Source organism: Oxyura jamaicensis, chromosome 11 (assembly GCF_011077185.1).
Source record: "Oxyura jamaicensis isolate SHBP4307 breed ruddy duck chromosome 11, BPBGC_Ojam_1.0, whole genome shotgun sequence".
NCBI classification, from domain to species: Eukaryota; Metazoa; Chordata; class Aves; order Anseriformes; family Anatidae; genus Oxyura; species Oxyura jamaicensis.
In genome coordinates this window covers 499,134-525,165 of record NC_048903.1, presented here as the reverse complement: position 1 = coordinate 525,165, position 26,032 = coordinate 499,134, and the positions used below count along the sequence as shown (strand labels likewise).

General features: G+C 46.6%; 2 protein-coding genes across 3 annotated transcripts in view; both read right to left on the bottom strand.

Moving 5' to 3' along the window:
• Window positions 1-182, bottom strand: part of EDC4 (enhancer of mRNA decapping 4) — a 37,045-nt gene extending 36,863 nt beyond the window's left edge. For both annotated transcript variants that reach the window (XM_035336758.1, XM_035336759.1), the window contains exon 1: window positions 13-182. In XM_035336758.1, the coding sequence (XP_035192649.1) occupies window positions 13-91 (79 nt within the window). In that variant the 5' untranslated portion in view covers window positions 92-182. The remainder of the gene's footprint in view (window positions 1-12) is intronic.
• A 1,382-nt stretch (window positions 183-1,564) lies between these two features.
• On the bottom strand, window positions 1,565-25,759 carry NUTF2 (nuclear transport factor 2). Its single transcript, XM_035336760.1, has 5 exons — window positions 25,666-25,759; window positions 16,171-16,295; window positions 13,084-13,155; window positions 9,406-9,504; window positions 1,565-2,093 (listed from the first exon to the last, which is right to left on the bottom strand). Exons 2-5 carry the CDS (start codon window positions 16,267-16,269, stop codon window positions 1,980-1,982), a joined length of 384 nt encoding a protein of 127 aa, XP_035192651.1. The 5' UTR covers window positions 16,270-16,295; window positions 25,666-25,759; the 3' UTR covers window positions 1,565-1,979.
• Window positions 25,760-26,032: the final 273 nt, after the last annotated feature.

Below are 26,032 nucleotides of genomic sequence, written 5' to 3'. Positions count from 1 at the left end.
GCCCTCCCTCACCTCCCGGCCGGTCCAGCTTGAGGATGTCCCGCAGGTGCTGGGTCGCGTCCTCGATGTCGATGCTGTTGGAGGAGGCCATGGGGCCCGGCCCGCCGCCCGCACCGACACCGCCACCGCCGCCGCGCTGCCCCGGCCCCGCCGCCCACGCTTCCGCCTCCGGTCCTCGCCGCCAGGGCTCCGGGTGGAAACCTCGGCAGGGCCGGCGGGTTCCGGGCGGGGCCCCACCTCCTCAGCCCGGGCCTCAGCCCTGCGGTTCCTCGGGAGGCCTCACGGGGACGGGGTGGGGACGAGGCCCCGGCCGCTGTCGGTCTCCGGCAGCGCGACGGGAGGGCGGGGATCGGGGCAGCCCCGTAAATCCGCACGGCCCCTCGCGGGAGGTCTCCCCCCGGCCCGAGGGGGGGACAAAGCCCACGGCCAGACCCACCCCGGGCCCTGCCCTCACCTCCAGCAGCCAGGTCCCTGCAGAGCGCCCCGTCCCCCTACAAGAGCTACTATCTTCGGGGGTGAGCTTCCAGCGCAACTTCCCCTAGCACAGAGGCAGCGAGAGGACACCGCTGGATTTGAAAGAGCAGCGAGGCAGCGCACAGTGGGTGTACAGACAGGCCTCAGACCCAAAGAGGAGGAGGACACTAACGGCTTTCCACAAAGGGCCCCGCCAAGTGAAACGCCAGGCCTGCCTGACCGCCCAGCTGGGGCCTGGCCTGGGATGCAGTGGGGGAAGCACAGCCCCAGGCTTTTCCGAGAGGTGTAAGAAAAGGGAAATGCCAGCTTCCGTCTACTTGAAAAGCCCGACCTCAGCTAGACAGCTAAGTCCTCGAAAAACTGGGTCAAATGGCTTAGTCAGGCCTGGAGGTAAAGCATATGTGATTGCTCACATGCCACCTCGTGCTGGAAAGAGTGAAGGAAAGAGCGAAAACAATTTAGTCAGTCCCTGCACTAGTGAAATGCTGCCACCTCCAGTGGTAGAGATACATGACAGCCAACCACGTACCAAAAAATCCTGCGTAGCAAATGCAGCACTACCTCCCAGTTCCACTTACAGTGAAGGGATACTAGAAGCGGAACAGAGCACAAATGTGGCCAGAACTTGAGAGCAGGATACAAACTCAGGGAGGACGCTACAGGAGGTATCATCATACGTGACTGCTTATGAGGAAAAATCATCATGCACGTCTGCTTATGAGGAAAACACAAGCTTCTTCGGCATGGAGTGTTAACGTGAGAAACTAAGATTAACTACAGGCTACCACAACGGTCAGCTTTTTGAATTATTTTAGGCTTGTGCAGTGGTAAAATAAAACAGATGAGATGCGAGATGTAACCTGTCAATCAATGTTAAAACCTGAGCCAGAAGCTTCTGTTGTAACAGCTGCTGAGAAGGAGTGAGGAGTTGCATGACCAAGGGAAGACCTGAATTGCCTCTGCAGGTAGAACAATCGAAGTGGTCTCAGTTTGAGAGTTTTAGGTTCATAAACATTTCCCGAGGAGGCAGAAAAGGGGCATCCAAACCAAGCAGCAGCATCACATACTGATATCCAACTCATTAAAACAATTTAAACTGCTAAGAAAATCTCATGGTTTTATTGTGTAACGTAGCATTGAAACATCTGAACAAATCAATAACTGGGCTGTACAGGCTGCTGTTCTTTCATTTCTTTGGGTTATAGAGCGTCTTGTCAGTACATAAACAACAACCTTTTGCATTATAAATTCTTTCCGAGGCATGCTGGTACAACACAAATTTCTCTTGTCAAATGCAGCTAAGTCTAACTTCCAAACATCATGCACAAGGAACTCATCTAGTGACAATGTAAACTCAGCAGAAGGGCAGGTCACAGGTCTTGCTTGCTCGCGCTCTGCAGTGCTGCAGGTTTGTGTATGATATTTGGAATGTTCCGTGAGTGTGAATAATATCAGTAAGAGAAGAGGAGGAAAAAAAAAAGCACGGGTGCCTCGGGGTCGCCAGCTCAGCCAAAGTTGTGCAATGCTAGCCTGAACATATCATTGGTGCAAACCCAGGCATCATTGATGTTCTTTAATAGAAATATCTGGTGGAATCCCATGATAGGATCTTCATCAGCCTGTGGAAAGAGGAAAAAAAAGTTCAAAAAGCTCTTACTTGAGAAATGTACTCTAAGAGTGACAATTAGACAACTTAAAAGCTAATGTTAACAGTGACATCACATGCTGTAAGATACCTCATACCTCAAGAGCTACTAACAACCAGAGATTCTGTTCCAAGTTGCTTGCAAACACCTAGAGCCCAATAATGGCACAGAAATCCTGCAATAGGTTGTTAGGGTTTTCTGGAATAATGACAGACCTCTCATTCCAGCAACTTCACAACACCGATAAGGGCATGCCTGCCTCACTGCGTTGAGCCACAAGTTTTCTTCGGACCTTGCCCAGGAACCAAATGCAAGACTACGCATTTTCAAATTAATTTGGAATTGCTGTAGTGTGGATTGATCGCAGAAGGGATTTCCTCAAAGTCAATAGCAACAATATTGCCTGAATGATCTTCGTAACGACCGCGGCTCTTGAAAGGTTTCCCTGAGCCGGGACAACTGGCCAGCAACATCGTGCTTCCTACACCCACTGCCCAGAAACAGCTCAGAGCAAAATACTAGCTACAGCTGCAGTGAGGTGTTAAGGAGCACAGTGAAGTCCTCCCAGCAGTGCCTCAACTTTTGCCTCCACCAATTCAGCTAGGTGGGTTGTAGTGCAACCTGTATAACCTGTAATACTTACAGGGGCTAGGGACTGCAAAAGTAGAAAATAGTACTACAGGGAGTCCAGTTCTCCCATCTGATGTTTACCAGCCTTCTCAGAGAGATGATGCAGGATTTTAAGTCTTAATAACAGTTGGAAATCACAACAGAACTTAATCTGAACAGCTCGGGGACCTAGCCACAAGCAATCCTCTGATACTGACTACATTGTATTCAATTTGGCGTTTTTGGAGGATTTTAAGCTTTATTTTTTTCAGTGCAACTACTGCAAATTAAGGGGGAAAAGCATAAGGAAAGTATTGAAAAGCAACACGCAGAGGAACACGAGATAAACTGTCAAAATGCTAAATGTTTACTCCCAATGCTCTGCTGTCCATCAAGAAAAGCAAATGCAAAAAGACTGAAGAACAAAGGAGACTGCCATAACCAAAATCTTTTTAAAATATAAGATTCATATAAACGATAAAGTGGCCGTGGAACAAGTCAACTTTGAGGAACAACTTGGTAAGAACAACAATTGCATCATGAAGCAGGAAGTCTGCCAGAGCACTGTAAGATCGAGTGCATGACTGAAGCGTAAAAGGAGCATTCAAATCTATTTCAGAGCAACAACAAAAAATAGTATATGAAATCGTGTCGGGATACGCTGACCCATGGAGGAAAACCAAGAAGGGTGCTAGACTAGCTATTGCTTCTCAGGAAAAGTGATACTGAAATCGTTACGAGTAATTTTTTTTTTAGGAAACATCAGCTCAGAGCTCAACAGCTATCAAGGCACACAGTGTTAGTTATTAGGAAAAAAAGAGACCACAGCCCATAATTATGCAACCACAGAAATGCACAGAGCACCCACATACCAATCCTGCATGCATTACTTACTTATTTAAAAAAAAAAAAAAAAAGGAGTATAACAAAGAAAGGCCAGAAAGCCAGAAAAGGGTAAAAAAAATTATCCAGCTACAAGTTTCTTCCTGAAGAAAGTAAGCTAAGGGTGGCTCTCCAGCCTGCAAAAACTGTGATTGGGTGGGAGAATGGGAAAGATACCCAAGTACTATAAAGCCTCCTATAAAACCACGAAGGACAAAGTGAGTGAGGAAACTACTTTCCTGCAGCCAAAGAATAAGAAAGCACCAACTAAAGCCAGGAGCATCAGGAAGTTCAAATATTCAGTAAACAAATTAATGAAAGAAGAATCCTCTAATCAGGCAAGTGCTCATAAAGTCACTTCAACTGCACGATGAACTGGGCAGCCTTTTGTCATGCTGATGTATGCTTTCTTTCGCATTAGGCAGAGGCTCCACAGCGATCAGCACAATGTGAACACGGCAATTGTGTTGGATTAGACCAGCCTTCTACCTAGCTCAATAGCATGTAAGACAGCAGTCACGCCAATTATTTCAGGGGAATTGCCATCACCATTAGATCTGCCCAGAAAGATGCTTGCCTATCCATCCTGAAGAGGCGGCCTGTGCACAGAAACCTGTGGGTTTGTCTCATTTCTAGCTTTTCCTAGGTATCAAACACCACTTAAATCCTAGTAAGGTCTCACCACTGCTTGATAGTTTATACTGGACACAGAGGAATCTTTAAGAGAACTGAGTAGCATCAGAAGGCTGTGCATTCATGTTTGAAATACAACTTCGTAAAGCACTTTTTCAATGCTATCCCTTCTGAGTAAGCCAGAATGGGTTCATGGTCATTTCAGCTCCCTTCCAATGGTTTAATTTAAACCACTAGAGAATCTTACCAGCTTGAATCACTTTTAATTACAACTATTAATAAGCATTTAACACACTCCCAGTTGCCCTCTGGTCTCTTCCTCTTAGGTCACCACGGCAACTACTAGAGGTTGCCCAAGTAATTTTCACCAAATGTGAGCGTGCTCGTTACAGACGTGAGTGCGCACTAAAAACGTACCTCTGCAAAAACAGATCGCTGACTCTGCTTTTAGAGTAGGTTTCCTCAGTGTGTGCTAAGTGCAGCTGCACCCCATCTGCTAGTGCTTTGGCTTGACAGGAATTTCATCCTTCCTTACGTAATTCAAGACTGGACGTAGGAAAAAAGATTTTTAAAAAAGTTCTTCCCCAAACCCTTGCTGTTCTACATATGGCCACCTCCCACAATGAAGCCACCAAATAGCAGGACTGCCAGCAGCACTGCATCAGCTGTGGCTTTGTCTAGCAGCCTCACAAGCCTCCAAGAACTTCACAGTGTGTCCAGGCAACACTTCTCAGGGTTTCACTGTTCTGAAGAGGAAGTTCTCCCTTGTGTCCAATCTGAACCCCCCAAGCTGTGGTTTGCTACCACTGTCCCTCGTCACACTGTCTGGCACCACCAAGAGTTGTTGGAGATACTCAGCTACCAGTCAGCAGTGGAGGTACTGAACTACTTTCCATGTGCATTGCAGGTGTGTTGTCCTCAGCCACCTCCTCTCCAGGCTCACCAAGCTGTCAAATACTGCTAATCTTGGCAGCTTTCTGACCTCTCCCAGTTTTCTCCTACAGCCCTGCTGGCCTTGAGGCCCACAATTGTAGGAAGTCCTCAACTTAGAGACATTACTCAGAGTATTACAAGCTACTCTACCTTATAATCCAAGTTTAGCTAAAAAAAAGACTATTGAGCACTAGTAGAAAAAAACACAACTTTTCTCCTCATCTGGAAAAAGAAGATTTTACTTTCCTTTCACCACCACCCCAGGGAAACCATTGATTAAAAATGCGTACTTGCAGCTATCTTTATCTCAAAGGAGAGGCTAGTGACTGAAGATAACAGGTTCTTTCAGATGTTAAGCCTCATTTAATAGCCTTTATAGCAATGCTTTAAGTATCCACCATGCATTACAAAAACATCCAGTCGTTTGGTTGCAAATTTCCTTTCCCTTTTAAGACCAAGAAGCACCACATAACAATTAGTTATCACAATTAATTCTGCAACAAACACTTGAAAATTCACACTTGGGTAGAGCTGCAGATTTTCCACATTGCTCTGAGAATGTGCAAACCACAGCCATGCTTCTCAGCCACCACGAGCTTCATTGACAGAAGAGCGAGAAGAAAGCTCCTTACTCAACCAGGACAGCGAGGACTGCAGGGAGCAGAGGTAAGGCAGAGGTTAGACGTTGTGGAGGGCTAGCCTGAAGACTTCGTTGGTGCACACCCAGGCACCTTGCAAGTTTTTCAACAAAAAGGTTTGGTGGAAGCCTAGAACCTGGTCATCATCTGCCTGAGCATGACAGGAGGAGAAATAAGTTACCAGGGGAAGCAGACTGAAAACACCGGGTAATGTTCTGGATGACCATTGGTGAACTAGCATCACACCAAGTGACACTCACTCCTGAAGGCTTAAACTGATGCTTACTCTTCCTAGTTAAGGATGCACATAGCCAGACAATGAACAGCAATAACAAATGATGAGCACAGAATTAGAATAAGCAGAGGTACATTTATTATCCCTCCACATAAGGATTAACAACATTACCACCTATCCCAACTTTACTTGAAAATGTTTTTCAAGGAAAAAACATTGACTGAACAGTTACTGTACAGCTTCTGCCAGTGACCTCTCACTTTGAGACATCATTCACCCTACTCAAGTGCTCTACTACGCTCCCAAGTCTTCTAGAAACTGTTGCAACTTGCACTTCTGTTCCCAAAGATACCGATATGACCCATAAACAGGCAATGTATTAGCTCACAGGGCTGTGGACTGGAAAAGCACAGCGGCAGATACACATCCTGGCTTTGTCACAGGGCAGTTATGATTTCAATTGACTACACTTATATCACTCTCCAAAAGGGGAGGCCAAAGGATTAAAAAAATAGCAGGTTGTCTTAGGCATAATGCTGTGGTAAGGAAAAACATCTGACAATAATAGTCCTTGGCCCTCAGAACCATTCTTGTACAGCTAGAAGAGCTGAGGCTTTGGGACAGTTTGTAACTGCTCACCCCCCAGTATATGCAGGGGAATAGAAGGTTTTACTTCAAGCGTTATTTTCTTCCCACTAAAACCAAACAAGATCAAAATACAATGGCTTAATAAAGAAGTGCCAAAGATGCATACAGCTCAATTGAGTTTCCCTCTGAGCTTTCTGGATGAGCAATTTAATCAATTGAGGCCTCTGTAAACATAAGCACCATGCCAAGAATGATGTTTTAGAAACAGCGTGTTACAGGTACTTTAGCCTAGCTACTTTCTTGTATTACTCTACTAAAACATTATGCAAGCTCCTTCACTACAGAACACAAGGCAGGTTTCACAAATAGAGAATTCCAAAGCACGTACATTCATTGTGCTGAGCTTTCAAGAATTTGGCTCAGTCACATGAATAGGATAACTATTCAAAGCAAGCAGGCCTCATCCCTTCAAGCCCTGATAGGGTTGTTCCTGAAAGTCCTCTTCCTTAGGCAAATTTTTCTCCTTTTGCTTTAAACAACGGAATTAGAGCTGTGAAGAACAGACACACCATTAAGAAGGTTACCTTTAAATAAAGCTAAGTATGTAGCTCCGTGTTTGTGCTACGTCATGCCCTGTTCAACCCAATCTAGAGACGGGTTGAGTTACTTACCAACTCTAGGGAGTTACTTACCAAACCCCGTTGTTCTGTCACTTTTATCACATCTAAAACAGCACTAAGATGTGCCAAAATGATTGCTAGCATATGTACACTATACACATGCTAGAGACTTGCTGAATATTTCATTCGTCCATTTGTAACAATGAGTAGCACACAGGACAGAAGCAAAAACTGCAAAAATTTGGACTTTCTGGATGCTTCCTCAGTGAGGAGCAGCATTTACAAGCACCATACTACACTTTTTAAAGCTAAGATGAAGAATGGAGAAAAAGAGACGCCTCTCCAAATATAAAAATCACAAACAAGCTGGATTTGATAGTGACAATAAGCATATAATCAATCCAGTATGTGGTTTCCAAGTAACTAGATGCACAATCATACAATCTCTGAATTATTCAGGTATGGTTCAAACGCTGAAGTTATTCAGAGTATAAAAACAGCACAGTAAGAAATACTACTCCAAGAATTGCTGTTTGTGAAAAGCTCTGACTGCATCTGCCACCCTAATGACTGTACTAAAGGATGATAAAACCCAAACTTTAAAGAAATTGCATTTGTTGCCTAGCATTCAACACAAAATCACTGCTGCAAGCTGCAACCTGCTCAGTGATTATGCAATGACCTTAAAAGCATGACTGTGCATAACCAAACACAGCTGTCACTGGCCCAAGACATTGATTCAAAAGAAGTCTTGGTTGCATCACCAAGTTTTGTGCACACCCAGGAGTCAGACAGATGAGATCAGCATGTCTGACCTCACACCCGCCCTGCAACTCAGTGCTTTGTGGCCACACGTGGCTGTCATTCCTCACTGGAGTATGTGCAAGCAGGAGAGTGCAACAAGAAAGCTGGAATCCAACTTGCAGCCTGGAAGCAGGAGCAACTTTAACAAGAGCCAAAGCTGTCTATGTTAGGCTTAGAAGTGGATGCCCCCCCCAACAAGATGAAGGGGAAGAGCTAAGCAAGCAGATTCAAACTTTTGGTCCTGTTTTCGCTTTGTTAATCGTACATTTGGAGGAAATCTGAATGCTTTGATACCAGAAGTGACATTGAGAGTTAACATAAGAAAGGAAGCCTAAATAGCTATTTTAAGAGAAACTTGGCCCAAAGTAACTCTGAAGGGTGGATGACTCTGGAGTCCTGACTTGACAGCATAGCTGGACCAAACCCTGACAAAACTAACTCTGAAAAATATAACTATGGCGATTTCATGCTTTTTAAATAAACACTGCCCACTGTGTGCAAGTTCTGCCTACAAGTGACTTTACATACAAGAGGGTTTTTTTGGTTGTTTGTACACAGATTCCAGGACTTCTTTCATTAAGCAGTCTCATTAACTTACAGGTCTATAGCCCCGGTCTATTAAGATGCAACATTTCCTCAGAAGAGCAGGAGATTGAGTAGTTTTATGTAGTTCAGTTCCATAATTTAAACAGCAATGTGACCATACCGCAGCTTGAGAAATATTCCGACTTCTTCTCAAGAAGCAGCTCTTTTAGCAAGAAGCGTTTGAGCTCAGAGGCAACATTCCCATTGTTGAACTGGTTTTGAATACAAACCAGCGTATTGGACTACATTAACACCAGGACTGTATTTTTGTGCCTTAAGATAATTAAGATAACAAATGAAAAGCAGGGTCTTACTGAAGGGTTGTCAGCTAAAACACATTAACTGAACTGTAATTTAGTATATATCACATCAAAGGGAACGTTAAACTAGGTGTGCTTCTGTTGTCCAACAACACCTGGACACTTTAAATGTAACTGAGGACACTAAAATCTTACTGCATCAGAGTAAGGAAAAAAATGACTTTGCTATAGCCTATTTACTTGTGTGCATAGTAAAAACCACGTTAACTTGCTGGACATTAACAAATGACTGCCAAATTACAGATGATTTTACCTACTGCTAGTTATCTGAAAAGATGAGCAGTTACTCAACGACCTTGAACAGAAGAATGACATCCCAGTGCAAGCTTACCAGAATTCCTTCCCCACCCAAGAAAGTTTTTCAGAAATTAGACGACTTAGTATCCTGCAAAAATTTAAGACATACGCATTTGTCACCCTTTAATGGAAAGGGCTTACCTTAAGCTGTCCAACTACCATACTGAGTATACAGCTGTCAGGTGTAGGTTGGTGGTCTTGTGCTGTGATGCTGTGTTGGATTTTTTGGAAAGGGAGGCTCTGTAATGAAAAGAAAGCAAAATAAAGAATGGAGTCATCGCATTATTTAACTTGCGAAACAAATCCAACATGATCAAGTATCTGACTATTTTAGTAGTACCACATTGTAGGCTCAACAATACTGAGCTGGGTTGGATCGCAACAGTTCAGTATTTTTAAAGCACCAAAATACATGAAATATGTCACCATAGCCATTAAGTAGTGCCTTTTCCTAGTCTAATTACACAGCCTTAAGAGCTCCAGATCATCTACAAGCAGGAAGTTTGTATGATGAAGGCAGAAAGCTTCTCTGCTCAGAACAGTGTTGACAGAGCATATGATCTAACGGCTCCCAGCTTGCTTCTTCCTTATAGTGGCTATAAATAGAACGGAGTGGTGTTTGACCAAGAACCAGTGGTTGAGATTTGAGTTCCTCACATCCACTTTTCCATTTGACTCTTTCCTTGATAATAGATAGCATCTGAGGGGAAGCAAAACACTAACTGGCAACATCTTTGCCATGTGCCAGGCAAGAGGGAAGAAGAGCAGGGGAGTAAAAGCACACTCCTGCAGTGCTTCTTCTTGGCTGGGACAATAATTCCCAACTTACCATGAACTGAAAAGAATGAGCCAAGTGGTTTGTAGCTTCCAGCAGTGTTTTCCAGGGTCACCATCCTGAACCTGAACGTGCAATACGCATGCCCAGCCTGCACAAGCATAGGCTAGGACGTTGCACACCTTTCCTTTGACAAGTGACAGTGCTATGAAACCTAGTCTCACCTCCTCACAACAGCTACCTGCTGAGCAAGTCCCACAAGAAAAGTCTCTTGAAAATGCAGAGAGGTGAGCGGGAATGAATGTGGTTGTACCCAGAACCCAGCTTCCAGCATTACAACATGATGGAGAGGTGAGACTGAGAAGAGAAGATGGAGGAAGGAAAAGGCTTCAAACTCAGGAGCCCCCCCAAAATGAGGGTATGAAACCAAAGAGGAGGCCAGGGAAGATGCCGCCTGTTTCAAACACCTGGCTGTCCCCTTTTGAGAAAAGGGCCCCAGTGGCTGGCCAGTCAAACAAGCTATTCCTCCTGATATACAGTGGCGGAAATCCCACTGTAGGGTAAGCTGATAGGAAAGATCACTGATTAAGATAAAGGAAAACTACCTCAGATGGATGGCTGCTTACGGATACCCATCTGTACTGAAAGGATTTCTTTACATGCGGAGTACAATAAATGTGGCTGACAAGTGAAAAGCCAGAACAAGCAAAGCTTTTAGCGTCCTTTGACAACTTGTCTGGACTTTCACTACCAGAACTGTGGAACCTTCCTTTTAAGTCAGCTAAGAGAAATTTTGCAAGAATACAGGTTTTTTTGGGTAGCTTAAACTCACTTTTGGCAAAGACTGCTCAACAGAGACTGCTCAACATTTTAGCAGACTAAGCTTGCTTCTCATGCCTCCTGCTATCTCCTCTAGAGCAGCCATCCTTGGCGTTCTCTGATGGACCTAGCAGTGCCAAGACTAGTTCCTACAGTATCCTGCAAACACCACCCTACCTTCTGAGCTGCCCATCCTGAGACAGAAGCCTACAACATCCAATAAGCTAAATCCAAGACCACCTTACTGATCGGCAGAGATTCTGTGTAAGTTTGGTTAATGCGGGATGCCCAAACTGCAGCAGGATTCTGCCTCAGAGATGTGAAGAGATCTCACCAAGCACTGAAATAGGTCTGAAAACGTTCCATCATTCAAGCTACCTGTCCAGGCTTCTTCCCTGGTCCAAGAAGCTCCTAGAACTAAAGGCTTATCAAACACTCAAGGCAAAACAGGCTGCCCCCCCCCCAAGGAGAACAGGCACTCTATTTGAAGTAACTCCTCAACCCGGCACCCATTAAGACAGAAGGAACGAGCGTCAGCTCCCACTCTGTGAACTGTAAAAGTGGTACAAGTGCACTAGTGCTGGCAAAGCAATGTCTCTGCAGCCTCACCCAACTGTACTAGCAACATCTGGCAGAGCAGACTGAAAAGCTGCCATAGCGTTGCTGTTACACAGCAGAGATCTTGCTGTAAAAGCAAAGCCCGCCTCTTGATGCTTGAAAACAAGACTGAAGTACAAAAGAATTCCAGTATCAAACTCTCAGTGACCTGCTCAACATGCTCAGACACTCCAGAAGCACAAAGTAGGTGAAAACATTAGGTTAAAGCAGCAAACAAAACCCAAGTAGCTCAGCACTGACAGAGCTATGCTGAAAGAGTTGGAGTAAGACACTACCGTTCCATAACAAGCCACGGCAGTGGAAGGGCATGCAGCAATCAGACTGCCTTTCTTCCTTCCTTTAAGCAGATGGACGTTGTCAGACAAACTTTCCTTGAGGCAAAGAATTATGCCTCCACTGTGCAACAAGCACACAAATCCAGAAAGAACAACTTGCATCCCAGGGAAGACAAGGATGAAACACTCTGGTGGGAAATCTGCACTGGGCCAGACCCAAGGCAGTAGTCCAAGGCACGGGGGCCAAGCAAATATTTAGTTGGTTGGGTGTCTAAATGGCTGGTAGCCCGGTGGTCTAAGAAACACTCAGTAAACAAACAAGCAACTCAGGAGCTTGAGTTCTCACATCTCATCTAGAGCAGAATAGGTGCAAACTGTGCTTGAGGTGTGTGATATTCTTCAAGGCAATGCAGGCAGCTAAATCACAGATCCAGGGGCAAATCTCAGCCTTTGCTGTTAAGGATAGCACGGATTAAAGCAGTGATTCCACAACACAGGAGCAGTAACTGTGCAACAAGACAAGTGCCCAGGTAACAGACTTCCTTCCCAAAGTGCAGAAGAGTTGGCCTGAAACTATGCCACACTGTCCGATATGCCATGCTCTGAGCAGAATGTCAGAGGAGCTACAAAGCATATGCTCCACAGATCTTGCGAGAGAAACTTTCAGGCCTCGCGACAGCTTGTAAGTACACCAATTTTTATAAGAGGGATGAATTTTCTCATAAACACAAAGCTTGGAGAAGTTTAACTAAAACACAGAGGGAAAATTTCAGTCTCTATACATCGAGAAGTTTCCTCTGTCTTGAAGGAGAACAAGTGGCTTCAAAGTGCTGAACCATAACTATCGTATCTTCTGAGGAATGTTTCATTGAACCCAGGTTCTTCACTACAGAACTTATTTGAAGTTCATGTATTCAAAAACAAAAAGCTCCCTGCAGTAATGTGTTCAGCCTTCACCACAAGCAGATCCAAACACGTCTGCTGTACTACTTCCTGAACATGCTTAAAATGTAACAAGAAGCACCTTTCATTCCTCCAGATCAAGAGATCAGCTTATGGAATATTTTTTTAATGAATATTGTCAAATGCAATTGCAATCCCAAAATAACCTTGCAAACTAACCGAGTCAACTAGCATCCTACCATTAGAGCACCAACGGAACACCCCACTACGTAGAATTAAACCACGAGAAATGTTTTTGGAGATAAAAGCTGGAAGCACAAATTAAAACTTGATTTAACTGCCCAAGTCTAAAGCAAATTTTCGGAGGTAACTGATTTATAGTCTTCAGGTCTATCTCCCCAGACATTCAGTAGAGGATTACAGACTTACAGAGAGTTTTTCAACAATGGCTGCTTTGCCCTGGAACTGCTGTCCTTCCCACGTAAGGCATGATGCATCAATCTGGGGGGAAAAGAAAAAAATCATCAGCTTGCTTAGGGTAACTTTTAAGCAGTCTTAATAACAGTCTTTGCTTACCTGGCATGTATCCTTAGAATCTAGCTATTCGGAAGCTACCTCAGAGATAAAAAGAAACCACAAAGAGCAACTGAGTTTAGAATCATCTACTAGAAATTAAGAACATTAAGTTTCATTATTATGACCCTACCAGCAAAAAAGTCCCTGCCTTTGGATCAAAGTTAGCTTTCAGAAGAAAATCTAAAGGTATGGACAGCAGAAATACGACAAGGAGTTGTACCATCAAGCTTTTTCAACTAAGGTACCAATTTGCATGTCCTACTCACACCCAGAAAAGTAGAATGTGCCTGTAAAGGTTTTCTAACAGACTGCCCTGTGTGGCATGCAAAGCTTGCGATGCTTCAGCCTACCTGCTCTTCCACTGTATGAGGGAGGACGTACAGAGCATGCTATGCTGGTTGCAACAGCAACAGGCAAAAAACTTGGTATTAATTTTAGGATACTTCTTTTAAACCAGAATCACAGTACCCTAACCTCACACCAACACAGCTCTCTGCCTTCTCAGATCCAGCGTTGAAGTCTGGCAAACAGAATTAAGTTTTAAGTTCGGGGGAAACCATTTGAAGTCTGGCAGCTGCCATTTCCAAACAGCACCTTCACCCTCTTCATGATAGCACAAGTTCTTTTTCAGCCTGTCACAGGTAGCTTGTTCCTTCCACATCCGGAGTATAAACACCTCAAGAAACACAGTTCTTGTCTCTTCCCTATCCAACCTTCAAATCTCACTGAAGTTCTGCATGTCTCAGCAGAAATTGGCAGGCTCTAAAGAACTCCATTTGTATGCTGTGGTAGATTCTCCAACCCTTGTTTTTGATCCACACTGCACCAAAAAGCCACTTCCTTCAGGCAAGCGTGCTGAGCTGCACAACACAGTCACACCCATTCTAAAAAGCTTCTGGTCTTCACTGTATCATCAGGAACGATGCAGTGCAGCAAGAGCCAGAAGAACAAAGCTGGGACCAGGAGCAAGAGCATGGAGCATCTCGGGGTCACAGATGCAACTGAACACAGGCTGCTGAAGATCCCTTGAGCACAGCTTTCTCCTAAGCCCAGACAGGTCCCTTTTAGAGAAAAATGGACTTAAATCTCAATTGTGTAAACCAGTCACTTGACAAGAGCATCTGGCTGACATGACTTGCATCTTGTATGACCCTTGGTTTCGATCACTTGAGAAGCAAGGTGTTGGTACCAGGGAATGAGGCTACTCTCTCAAGCATTCCAATTATAAGCTTCAAATATGGAAAGCCAGAAAGGAAGAGGAACCCCAGAACCTGCCTTACTGAATCCACTTCAGCAAATAGCAGGTGAGCACACCGTGGTGCAGGACCCTTCCAGTGTTTCAAAGAGCAGCAGAAGACAGATGAAGTTAGTGAGGGAAACAAGCTCTAAAACTGCAACTTCACACCGTACCTAATTAATCTCACTGCTATCAGTCACCTCCGAGGCCACTTGCTTTATCAACAATCTGAGAGCAACTGTTTCAAGAACAAAAAGCATCTCCTAGCCCCAAACCCCTACAGATTAAAAACAACATTCAGAGTTAAGAAAATATTTCATTATAAGGAGCCACGCACCCAAAGGAGAGCAAATAAGTCACTACAGCATTTCCTGCAAAAACAGCTGCAGGGAAATAACTGCAAAACAATGCAGAAACTTGGTACTCCATTTAACTCCAGCAATTTTTAGCTACACAAAACAGGGTCCCATCCTCCATGGATTACAAACTCTATGAAACTCTGTCCTAGGTACCTCCACTGAATGATGAAAGGTAGAAAAGCCCCGAGGGTAGAAAAAGCAGTTCATTGCATGTGATGGCCATGTTTCCAGAATTAATTAGTCTGTACTTATTACCACTCTAAGGATTTAAAGTGTTTTGGTAATGGCTTGACAGGAACTGCTTACCGACTTCATATTTAGAGCTGTGGATTAAACTGTGGCTTCTGGTTTTTCCTGCTTTATGGGCTCTGTTCACAGCTTCTTGGTCAAAACAAGGCAGCAGTCTAGCAGATAGCAAGTACTTAAGAATCCAAAGAGTAAATGCTACCTGTGCTTGTGGAGACTGCTGAGGTGTAGGGAGGGGCATCAGATGGTGCTCCTGCAACAGCTTCAATCCTCCAGGGATTGGTGAAACTTCATGATTCATCAAGCAAGGGTCAGAAAAACAGGACATGCTGCTAGATGGCTTGTAAGACCTGAGTGTCTTGCTGAAACAGCTCAGCCACCCAGCAGCATTCCTCACCAGCAGCAATCAAGTTCCATACACAGAGCATTTTGCATATTCTGGAGGCGTCTTCCTCCAAAGCTAAAAGCTGATGTTCCTCAGGCCTTTTAGTTGCAGGCTTTAATTTTGGAACCATCGTCTGTTTTGCTCCATACGAGGGGCAAAACAAATCAATTGTTGAAGAAGTTTAAACAGAGCTTAAGTTTAAAACAAATGTAAATATTTAAACTGAATTTAAAAGTTTAAATTCAAGTTACCATTATGAGGATTAACATAGCATGAGATCCAAGAAACACCTGCAAGTACGGCTAAACACAGGGCAGGACTCAGAAATTGTATCCCACTTGAAGTGAAGAGGGATCCAAGCAAATCTGAGACTGTAAATTACTGGCAAACTAAGTCTAGCACATTTGCTGTGACAGAACATTGTCACAAGGTAGCCTCCAGCCTCACACCGCAAGTCTCTATCTACAGCCAGCCAAGGGTTTTACGAGCCTGACTGCCTGTTGACGAGGCATACAGAGCTCAAAATAGAAAGTAAACGTGTAAGAAATGCAAAAAAAAAGTACAAATTCTGCAAGTGCAGTTGCACTGACTGATATTCTGGAGTCAGGATAAAACCCACTATCCCATCCTATGTATTCCCAACATATCAAAATAGGGAAGTCTAAGCAGACAGTGGGAGAGGGGCCCTGCCCCCCCCTTTTCTAGATACTTACATATATTGCTCCTAACTGAGTCCTGTCTGCATCAAAAAGCTGGTAGTAATGTTGTATGAAGCTGGACCCAATCTGCTCCCAGATAGGCTTGTCTCCCATTCTGAATCCTCACTCAAAGCCAGCAACTGTAAAACAAAACAAGAAATCATCAGAAAGATCACATAAATCATCAAGACACTTGGCTGGTGTATTAAGCACCGGTGAACACAGCTGGCCAAAATTTTCCTTTATAAGACGTAGGACAATCATCTCTGTATCCTGGACTTCTGGGAAATAAAAATCGTGGATACTAAATGGTTTAACTTAGAGCATTTGGTGATTTCAAGAGCTATTTCAGTGAAAGGTCACAACCCACATACAGCAGTGGAGAGCAAGAACCAAGATGAGTAAGTGTTACCGCCTTACATTCACATATTTCAAAAGTGACACCCTCTGAAAAAGTTGGCTAGCTCCTGCTATTCCGACTTGATCTCATTTACTGTAACCAACTGAAGTGTTAATAAGGACAGATTGTAAGTGGCTTACGTCACTTGATTTCCCTATTCAGCCCCCCGTGTTCCACCATCCACAGGTCCCTCTAAGTGTCCTTTCAGTGGCAGACAATTTCACCCACTCCCACTAGCTATCTGCGTAACACAAGCCTACTTCCAGACCTGCTTTCCTCATGTATGCTGTCACTAAGGCTGAAGCACACTCCACGTTTATCTTCAAACCTGTAGCATTTCCAAGACACGGTGGTAAAATATCAAGAGTTATCCAAACTAAAAGAACATCCCTTGCAACTGAAAGCTAACAGCCTGCGTGTCCTCCACAGCTGAGCTGCACTGGGTGTGCCACTCCTCCAGGCTCCACCAAGAGCCACCTCTCCAGATCATTTGATTTCTTCTTAGACTGCAGCAGTTAGCAAGCTACTTAAGGAGTCCTGCCCTCCCAGGGATGCTACCCGGCTTTGTTAGCATTGTTTTTCCTCACCTCTTTTTTCCTGAAGCCACATATAGGATGGGTCCCTACTTGGCAAGAGACTCTGCCGTTCCCAACGGATGTAGCAGAAACACAGAGGTACCAGGTTTGTGAACATGAGCCCCGCTATTTTAGAGGGTTAAGCACACAACATGTGCAGCAGACCAAGCAGGCTCAGGTCTAGAAATCATCATGCAAGATCAGTGCAGCCCTACCATTCTGTTATTTTTTTTGGAAGGACTGCATTGTTTTCTTTATCCTGACACCTCTCTAAAAGAGAAAACACTGCATTACATTAAGATCCGAGTTTAAACAAGCTAAGCTATACTGGCTAAACATCAAGATTTCCCAGCCTCCGTCCCACTTTGCAGTACCTGACCAGGAACCCCCGAGCTACAGGTCTGTATTGCCCTGCAAGTCTCAAAAGTGTCTCAGACATGAGATTCTGTTTTGGGACACAGACACAATGGTTATTCCTGCTTCCTTCTAAGGTTAATTACTGACACCTGCTTAAAATTTGACAAATCCCTAACAGAAGCAAAGAACACGGCAAGCATTAGCTGTGCAGTCAGACAAAGCTCTTCTCATGTTTTAGGCTTTCCACTGTTTCAACTTTACTCATACAAGCTCAAGCTGAAGGAGTTTTACCCACCCCAGTCACTCCACTAGGAAAAACAGAACGACAAGTTTACAAAGGAACAAGTTGTGCTGATTGCATTCCGCGGTTGCCACACAGCAGCCTAACCTGAGCAGAGGTAGAAATGAAACTTCAGCCTATATTAAGAGATTTACACTGAAAGAAAACCTCCTTAAAGTCACTGCCTTGATTTCAAGCAGCCTTCATCCCACACCCCAGATTTACCAGGAGCCCCCGGCACAGGACAGATCCAGGCTGTGCCTGAGCAGTGCCAGCACGATTTGCCAACACATCTCCCCAGCTGCAGCAAAGATTTCCCAAACAACAGAGCCGCTGAGGTCCCTCAGTCCTGCACGTGGACGGGCATGCTAGGTTTTAAGAGTGCCCCAAATAATCCCATTGGAACGACATCAGCACGAGCTCCTCGCGCTGGCCCTGTAGCTCTCCCCACAACCAGTACCCACCCAAGCACGCAGCACTGGGCTCTCAGCACACGCTTGTCAGGGCAGACCTTGCAGACACCACACACCTTGCAGAAGAAAGCTCAGGCTCCAGAACTGCAGGCAAGTCTGGGGACTGTTACGGGCTCAGGCATTCCTGCTTTGTCATTTCCCTGTCCTGCTCCAGCACAATAGCCTCCTCTGATGAATTCTTAATGTGCCACGGGCTAGGATTTCCATCTTCTGCTGTCGCAACAGCCTGCTTACCATCTTGTGTCCCGTACCACCATCACTTCTACACCACAGATCACACGAGAATAAAAAAATAGTATCTAAGTAAAGTCCTAGGGATTGGTTTCAGCTTGCTTGTAGCTGAGCCCCTGGTGTGCAGCTCTGCTTTTGTTCCACAGGAGCCAGAGATGCACCCACGCCCACCATGTGCTAGGGACCAGGACTGGGGAACACAACCAGAAGCGGAGAGATCACCTCAGCTCAGACAGCAGCAGCAGCACCACCTCTATATACATCCGCTCCCGTTTCCTCACCTCCATCTCGTGCCCAAACCCCCGATGGGTCTCACAAGCAGAAGATGAACCCTGGCAGAGCAGCTTGTAGCCTGTGCTGATCCATGTCCCAGCAAGGCGCACGAGCTGGGAGCTCCACGGAGCAGCAGTCCCTGGCACAGCCCCAGGTCTTTGCAACACACGAGAGAGACACACTTACTGGAGAGAGGAGGAAAGCCTGGATCGCGTACGAGCGTGCCAGCCTGCCGTCTCCCCAGTTCCTGCAGAAGTTCTCTGAAGTCCTCACCGCGCTTCTCCCCTGTACGTTGCACTGTTTGAGAGGACTCCCACGACTTGCTCGGAAAACCGGGCGTACTGGTATTTAGTTTTTAAGGCTGCCGATTGCATTCCTGGCCTGAAGGTACCTACAGGTCCGCAGGTCACAGTGGCAGGGTGATAGCTGTGGTAGAGCAAAAAAATCACTGCTATTCAGCTCCTATGGCCCAGCACGGCTTCAGCTCCACCCCAAGAACTTGGGTAAGTATCAGACATCTCTCCTAAACATTCAGATGCAAATTTGGTTAAGCAGCCACGCACCTAACATTGAGATGAACTAGTAAATGGCAAACCACCAGCTGATTCTGAAGCTTAAAAAAAGTTAGCCCTTTCAAAGTGAATCTTTTCCCCACGTACGATACGTATTCGCCTTAAAAGCTCCGCAATCACACAAGCCTAAGATCAATTGCACGCTAGCCCTGCCTCTCCTTTAGACCCAGAAACTTCCAGCTCCTCAAGGCACAACAGCCTCATAGCACCAGATGCCTTCTGTTCAATCCTGAAACTGAGAAAGCCTTTAAGACTGGCAGAAATTAAGGGATTTGAATTTTAATTATAGAAAGTAGTATTATGGTTTCTAAAACTAAAATTAGCATGCAGCTTTGCCACCCCCTTCTTGAAAGGAGGTATTTGTATTTTGGTAGGTAAAATGACACGAAATAAGTTAGTGTAAGTTTGACAAGTCACAATGTTGATTTTGTCAGGGAAGCAAGAACTGAACTCAGAAAATCCTACTGAAGTCAATAACCCTCTATTTTATAACCGGGGCGGGGGGGGGGCCCCCCCGTGCCATTCATATATGGTTACATGGCTTTCTTTAATACACTCAGCTCTCCCCCAAAATGCTTATTTTCCTTTTCCAATTTGTCACTTTTCCTTAGCAGCAGCTTGTGTGTCCTGCACGTGGAGCTTAGAGAAAACACACAAGATAGGGATGATCCGTGCCACCAGGCCCAGTCCCTTCAGTGAGACAATCCTTTACCTTTGCCAGGCTGTTTTAGGCAGGTACAGAACATGCACGCATCACAGAGAAGGCTTTCAACCTCCACTCCAAAGCAAGGAAGAACGAGCACGCTCTGATGCCATCACAGCTCAACCAGATCTCCCCATAGGTCCCTCAAAGTTTGATTACAGGGGCCAGAGCACTCAGTTAACATTAAAAGCAGAGAGAAGAATGGTTTCAAGTAAGCTAGAAAGCACCGAAGATGGAGCATCACCTGTCCTTTTAAAGGCACCTGTGAAGGTTACCACTGCATAAGAATATTATTGGATATTCTACCATAAGTCCCCATGGAAAAAGGAGATAGTTTCATTAAGCTGATTTTTTTCCTCTTTGTCACTTCCAGCCAAGCCTACTTCACGCCCACTTAGGGATGTCACAGCCCATTCGATTAACAGCTCCTTTCCAGAAGCTCAGCAGAGAAGCTACCCGCCCGCTTCACTGGACTGCAATACTTGGACTCACATTACCTGTTAAATTTCCTGGAATCTGCTCATATTATAGACTTTATCCCCACCTCCATCACCAGCCAGCAGTCAGTGCTCAAACTGAAACCCAATGCAACGCACAAAAGTTGCAGCTGCCAGCAGCTTTCCCCTCAATGGGTACGTGCCGACACTGCAGAACTCTATCCCTGCTGTACCAGGGACTTCTCAGTGAGGTCTGCACTGAGTTTCCCTTTGCCAGGTCACACCCTGACATCCTCAAGCACCGACTCCTGCCCTCTGCACGTCCTGCCACGCTCCCTACGACTCCTGACTCCGGCACCAGGCACATCCCCGGCGTCCCTGTCCCAGAGCCAGCACAAGGCTCAGCCTTGCACTGCCACATCCCTGACCCCACAGCAAAGCTCCTGCCTTCAACATCTGGAATTGGTACCTACACCACACAATACTTCCCAGTCTGCTGTGATACCAGCCCTTCCGAAGTGCAAAGCCCCAGCAGGAAAGGGAATTCCAAAAGGCCCATGCTCCGGCCCAAAGCCTGGCTGCCTTAACAAGAAGCCATGGAGCAACCCGGAGGCGATCCTGTCAGCACGCTGCAGCGCAAAGTCGGTCCTCCTCAAGTGGCATCACCAGAGCTACGTGGAGACGTGCCTCAAGGAAAAGCCACCTCTTTACTTTGGCACCTGTTGACAGACAAACCATCAGATCACCTTCCCTGAAGCACCAGAAACATTTGGAGAAGGCGGCCTGTCATCACACCTCTGCAGGATGGAGAAAGACCAAAAGCTTGTTGCAAGCAGCGGTGGTGTTCGCGGCGTTATCGGAGCAGGCCACGTGTAAGCTGACTGCTATCAATTCCCACAGCTAGGTCTTCTTGAATTCAAGCCTGGCATGCCGGCATTTCTGTAAGAGCCACACGTTTTCCACAAATGTCAATGAAAACTAGTATTCAGCTTAATATGCATTTAGGATTTATGAGCACTAACGGGCAGTGTCCTTTAACAACTCACACTGTAAGGTGGACAAGCAAGCTACAAGGAATCAAAGAACAACCAGCACAAGCAAATAAGCTCAGGAAAGCCCTCCTGATCTGCAGAAAACCAAAAAAGGCAATTTAAAGAGAGAAGCCTCACGCCCATACTCTAACATGCTGCTGGAGAGGGAAGCTATCACCATCCAGTTCCCGAGTACGACCACAGTGCCTCCCGAAGCGATCCGAGCACAAACAAACCGCTCTCCCTGAACACAAAGCTGGCTCCACACAGCACAGCACCACAGCTAAGCTCTAAGACAGGATTCAGGCTGAAGCACACCAAGCCGCCAGGCTGGTTGCTGGAAGATGAGAAGATCAGCACAACAGCAGAGCACCAGTGCTCCCTTTAACGGGTGCTATAGGTCCAGAGGCACTTGTGGAGCCATGGCAAACATCACCCAGCCCATCAGCCGCTGCACCCTTCGCTACTGATTAACAGAAGCAAACACAGACAATGGACGAACTCGCAGTGGTTTCGGTTCCTGTTGCGCATGCACCCACCACCACACGTGTAGTTTGGATCGCTCAGAATGAAAACGTGAGAATCTTGATACTGCTGGAGATAAAGAGTCAACAGCCTTTCTGCTATTTCTCCCTCAGTCTCTTCTCTATTGCCCCTAAAACACACAAAGCCAGGAGTTTCTCCTGTGCACGCATTCTAGGAACACAACAGAACCGGTATCCAGGATTAATGGTCTCTCAAACAGGTAGATCACCAAGAATCCTTTGATAGCGGATTATCTGCCTCTAGCCAAGACATACACTGTCACCAGAAGACACTAAGCAAATTACCATCGAGTCACTGAATAATTCAGGTTGTAAGGGACTTCAGGAGCTCCAGCCTCCAGCTCAAAGCAGATCCAGCTAGATCAGTCCACGTCACCCACGCCTTTTTATTCACTTTGATCCAAAAAAAATGATGATTGAGACCACATAACCCCTGGGGGAAATCTGTTTAGCTGCCTGACTGTCGTCCTGCAGAAAAAGCCTCCCCCAGGTCCAACCAGAACCCCCTTGCTTCAGCTTCTGCCCCTTTCTCCAGCCCTCCAGCACGTGCCTTGGTGAGAAGCCCAGCTCCATCTTCCTGATGCGCACCCTCCTTCGGGTAGCAGAAGGCTAGGGCTAAGCCCCCTCAGGCCTTCTCTTCCCCACACGAAGAAAGCTCGGGGCAGGCAGAACGCAGGGGGGATGAAACAGGGGCACTGACACGGGGCCACCACCCGTTACCAGTCACTGACCTTACAGGCGCTCCATCACTTTGAGAAATTCCAGCTTAGCAGCTGTCAGTATTTCTTGGTTGGAAAACCATTTAAAAATTCCAGTCAAGGTGCAAACTTGAAGAAAAAAAAATGCTCTGCCATCATCTGCACAGCAGCTGATTGATCCACGGAGGTTACAAATCTCAAAATTACTGCTCCAGGCCAATCAGAAACTACTGGCTCGAACACAGGCTTTCACCTTGTGATTGCTATGGGCTGCACCACGCAAGAAATTCCATTATGCTAAGTAAGCTTGCAGGTCCAGAAATAATTAAGTCTGGGTATGTGCACAGCAGAAAGATGGAAAGGGAGAATGGAGAAGAGTGACAAGGAGCAGAGAGTTTCCTTATGAAAAATAGGAAAATTGACATTTCACTTCTCAGTCTTTTTTCTTCTCCTCCAACTTCATCAAAACAAATTAATGCAGGAATTACGCCAGCCCGAAGTATATTGCTCTGTTTACAGCTGTTTGCAAGCGCAGGGCTACTTGGATTACTAACCAAAACACAGGGGAGGACTCTGGAAAAACCGTCAGTTTGACGCTCATCCTACCCGCAACCTGACCACCCAACAGCCAAAGCGTCGGCCTAGGTAACTCTGAATTATTTGTTATTGGCTTACCTGATTATGTATAAAATAATGGTTTACTGTTAAGTCAGAACAACACATCTGGCAATTTCTCACAGCATTCTTGAGGCAATGCGGGAACTGAATTCAAGTTTACATGGCTGAAGTTGCTTCTCTTTTCCCCAGGAGGGACTCAATCAAGCCTGGCCAGCTTTAAGGTAAGGGAGGAGGCGTGGGGGGAGCAACACAGCTGGACCGCGCTTTTCTCTACCTTATAGGCAGACCAATGTAACATTAAGTCTCCTAGAAAGAGCAGACTATCAGGTATTTCTATCTATCCATGACTGTTATGACAGCTGTTTCAGGTTAAGAGAAAACGAACAACTATTTAAGTTATGGAAGCAGCGATGCCGTGTTTCAGTCACAAACCATTTTTCTGCAGCAAATCATTGAAATTTCATAAGGTTTATTCGTGTACAGAAAGAGTCTATAGCAAAGTAATATTCAGTATTCACTTTTATTCCAGATAGATCTTCTATCAAGAACTGCAATTTGAGCTTTGCAAGTTTTCTTTCTGCTCACAGCTGAGGTTTGGCACATTTAAAAGCAATCAGTTGGATGCTTGTCCAAGGAGACGGTGAATAACAGCCCTGAACTAGACAGCACAAAGGCGCTCAGCCCTAAAAACACAGCTCTATGTACTTTGGTGTGGTGCTAAACGCAAGAGCACCTAGATAACTTTGCATTATATTACCCCATTTTAGGTTTAGGCAAAACTTTTCTATTGATTGACAGCAGTCATGGAAACACGGAAAAAAATCTCCAGCATGCGTTATCATCAGTAATTTTCTCGTGAGTGAGTGTGGCTTGCTAAGCCTCACCTCCACATGAACAGTCTTGGATTTTTAGTTAAACTTCAGGTTTGCAACATATGCCTGAAAGAAGGATAAGGGAGGAAACAAAAAATACAAAACCCAGGACTTTTCGTGCGCTATCTACCTACCTACCTCATGCTTCTAACCCTCTGTTTTTATCCTTCTTTGCTTCCTTTTTCTCCTACAAGCAGCTCACAACGGTTCCTACTTCCAGACACTGGGTACGTAGGCACGCAGCTTGGTCACGCACAAATACTAAAGCTGCCTGTGATGCTCCAGTATTTGGGAGTTTAAAAGCGACAAAGAAATCATACTTAAGAGTGTTATCAGCATTTAATAGGTGCCGCAAGGCTGACACAAAACATACTATACCCCGCTAACTACTCCAATAATTGCTACGCTCCTCTCATTAACAACAGGGACCGAAGAAACCCCAGCAGAGAACTGCAGAAGTCATTAGAATTTTCAGTTTTCTAAAAAACTGAAAGAAAGACTGACGTTAAAGCAAATAAATTTCAACTCACCTACTGGAGAACTTGCAGTGTTTTAGGGAAGAACACATAGTGACAGTTAGCAGTCTGGTTGGAAGGCAGTTAAGTGGTACAAAAGTGAGCCAAGACGTATTTCAAAATAGATGTGTCACTGCTAATGAGGCCATATACACTCATTTCTCTAGTTCCACATGCTAACCTGTGAAATGCCTTTTTTTTTTTTTCCCCTGTCGCTACCAAAACTTGAAAGTCACGGAGCGAACACAGAAAGCACCGCCTGAGCGCAGCTCCTCACAGGAGGGATCAGAAGAGGCGTTAACCCCAGAGGGCGGCTGGCTAAGGGATGAGGCTCGACTTCCAAGCGGCGGCTCCACGGCCGGATGCTGCCCGCCTGGAGCATTTATTTCCCTCTATTTACCTGCCCTTTGTTCCGCCTGGACTGCAACGCCGGAGGCACGCGCGGCCCCCGGTACCTCTGGAAGCGATGGAGCTGAAGGAGCACCACGGGCTGCGGCGAGCCTGGGACACGGCGCTCGGCCCCCTCGCAGCCCATCCCTCACGCCCCGCGCTCCGGCACCGTTCCGGAGCTGGAGGCGGCGACGGGAAGCGGCAGAAGGCAGCCCGGCTGCCGGCCGCTGCGAGCGGAAGGAACGGAGGGGCCCAGCGGGGCGCCGAGCACCGCCCCGGGCTCCTCGCTGCCTGCCGGCGGGGCGCGGACACGAACACGCGTTACCGGCGGCCCGTTCCGGCCGCCCCCCCCCCACCCCGGGCAGGTCCCACCCGTCCCCAGCCGCTCCCTCAGCCGCCAAGCACCGGGCCCCGGCCGCCGCCCCTCCGAGCTCCGCGCCTCAAAGACGGGGAAGGTCAGGGCTGGCCCCAGCCGCCGGTCCCGGCCCGGGAGCGCCCCGCCGGCCCCGGCCCGGCCCCGCCGCCGCCCCCCGCACTCACCCCGCGGCTCCCACTATGGCGGCGGCGGCGGCGGCCCCGTGCGCGGCGCGAACCCCCTCAGCTTCTCTCGCCCGCGCTCCCCGCCCCGCCCCGGCCCCGCCCCGCGGCACGCCGGGACAGCGAGTCCGGCCGGCCGCTGTGGAGCGCGCTGGGGAGGGGCGTGGAGGACTACAAGTCCCGGCGTGCCCCGCGCCGCGGCCCGCGGGAGCTCATTTGAATGAAAGGAAGGAGACCGCGCGGCGCTGGGCCCGCGGGAGGGGCCCCGGAGCACTGTGGGATAGTGGCGGAGCGAGGGGGAGGGGGCGGGCGAGGAGCCCCCGGCAGCGGGGTCTGCGCCTGCCGAAGTTCAGTCAGCGCCCCTGACAAA

Bases quoted from the DNA above. Each gene is read 5' to 3' on its own strand.
- NUTF2 (XM_035336760.1), bottom strand. From the start codon at position 16,269: ATGGGAGACAAGCCTATCTGGGAGCAGATTGGGTCCAGCTTCATACAA. The intron at 13,156-16,170 runs GTAAGTATCTAG...TTTTCCCCCCAG, and splicing joins CTCAGTTAGGAGCAATATAT to ATTGATGCATCATGCCTTAC. The intron at 9,505-13,083 runs GTAAGTCTGTAA...TTTTCATTACAG, and splicing joins CCATTGTTGAAAAACTCTCT to AGCCTCCCTTTCCAAAAAAT.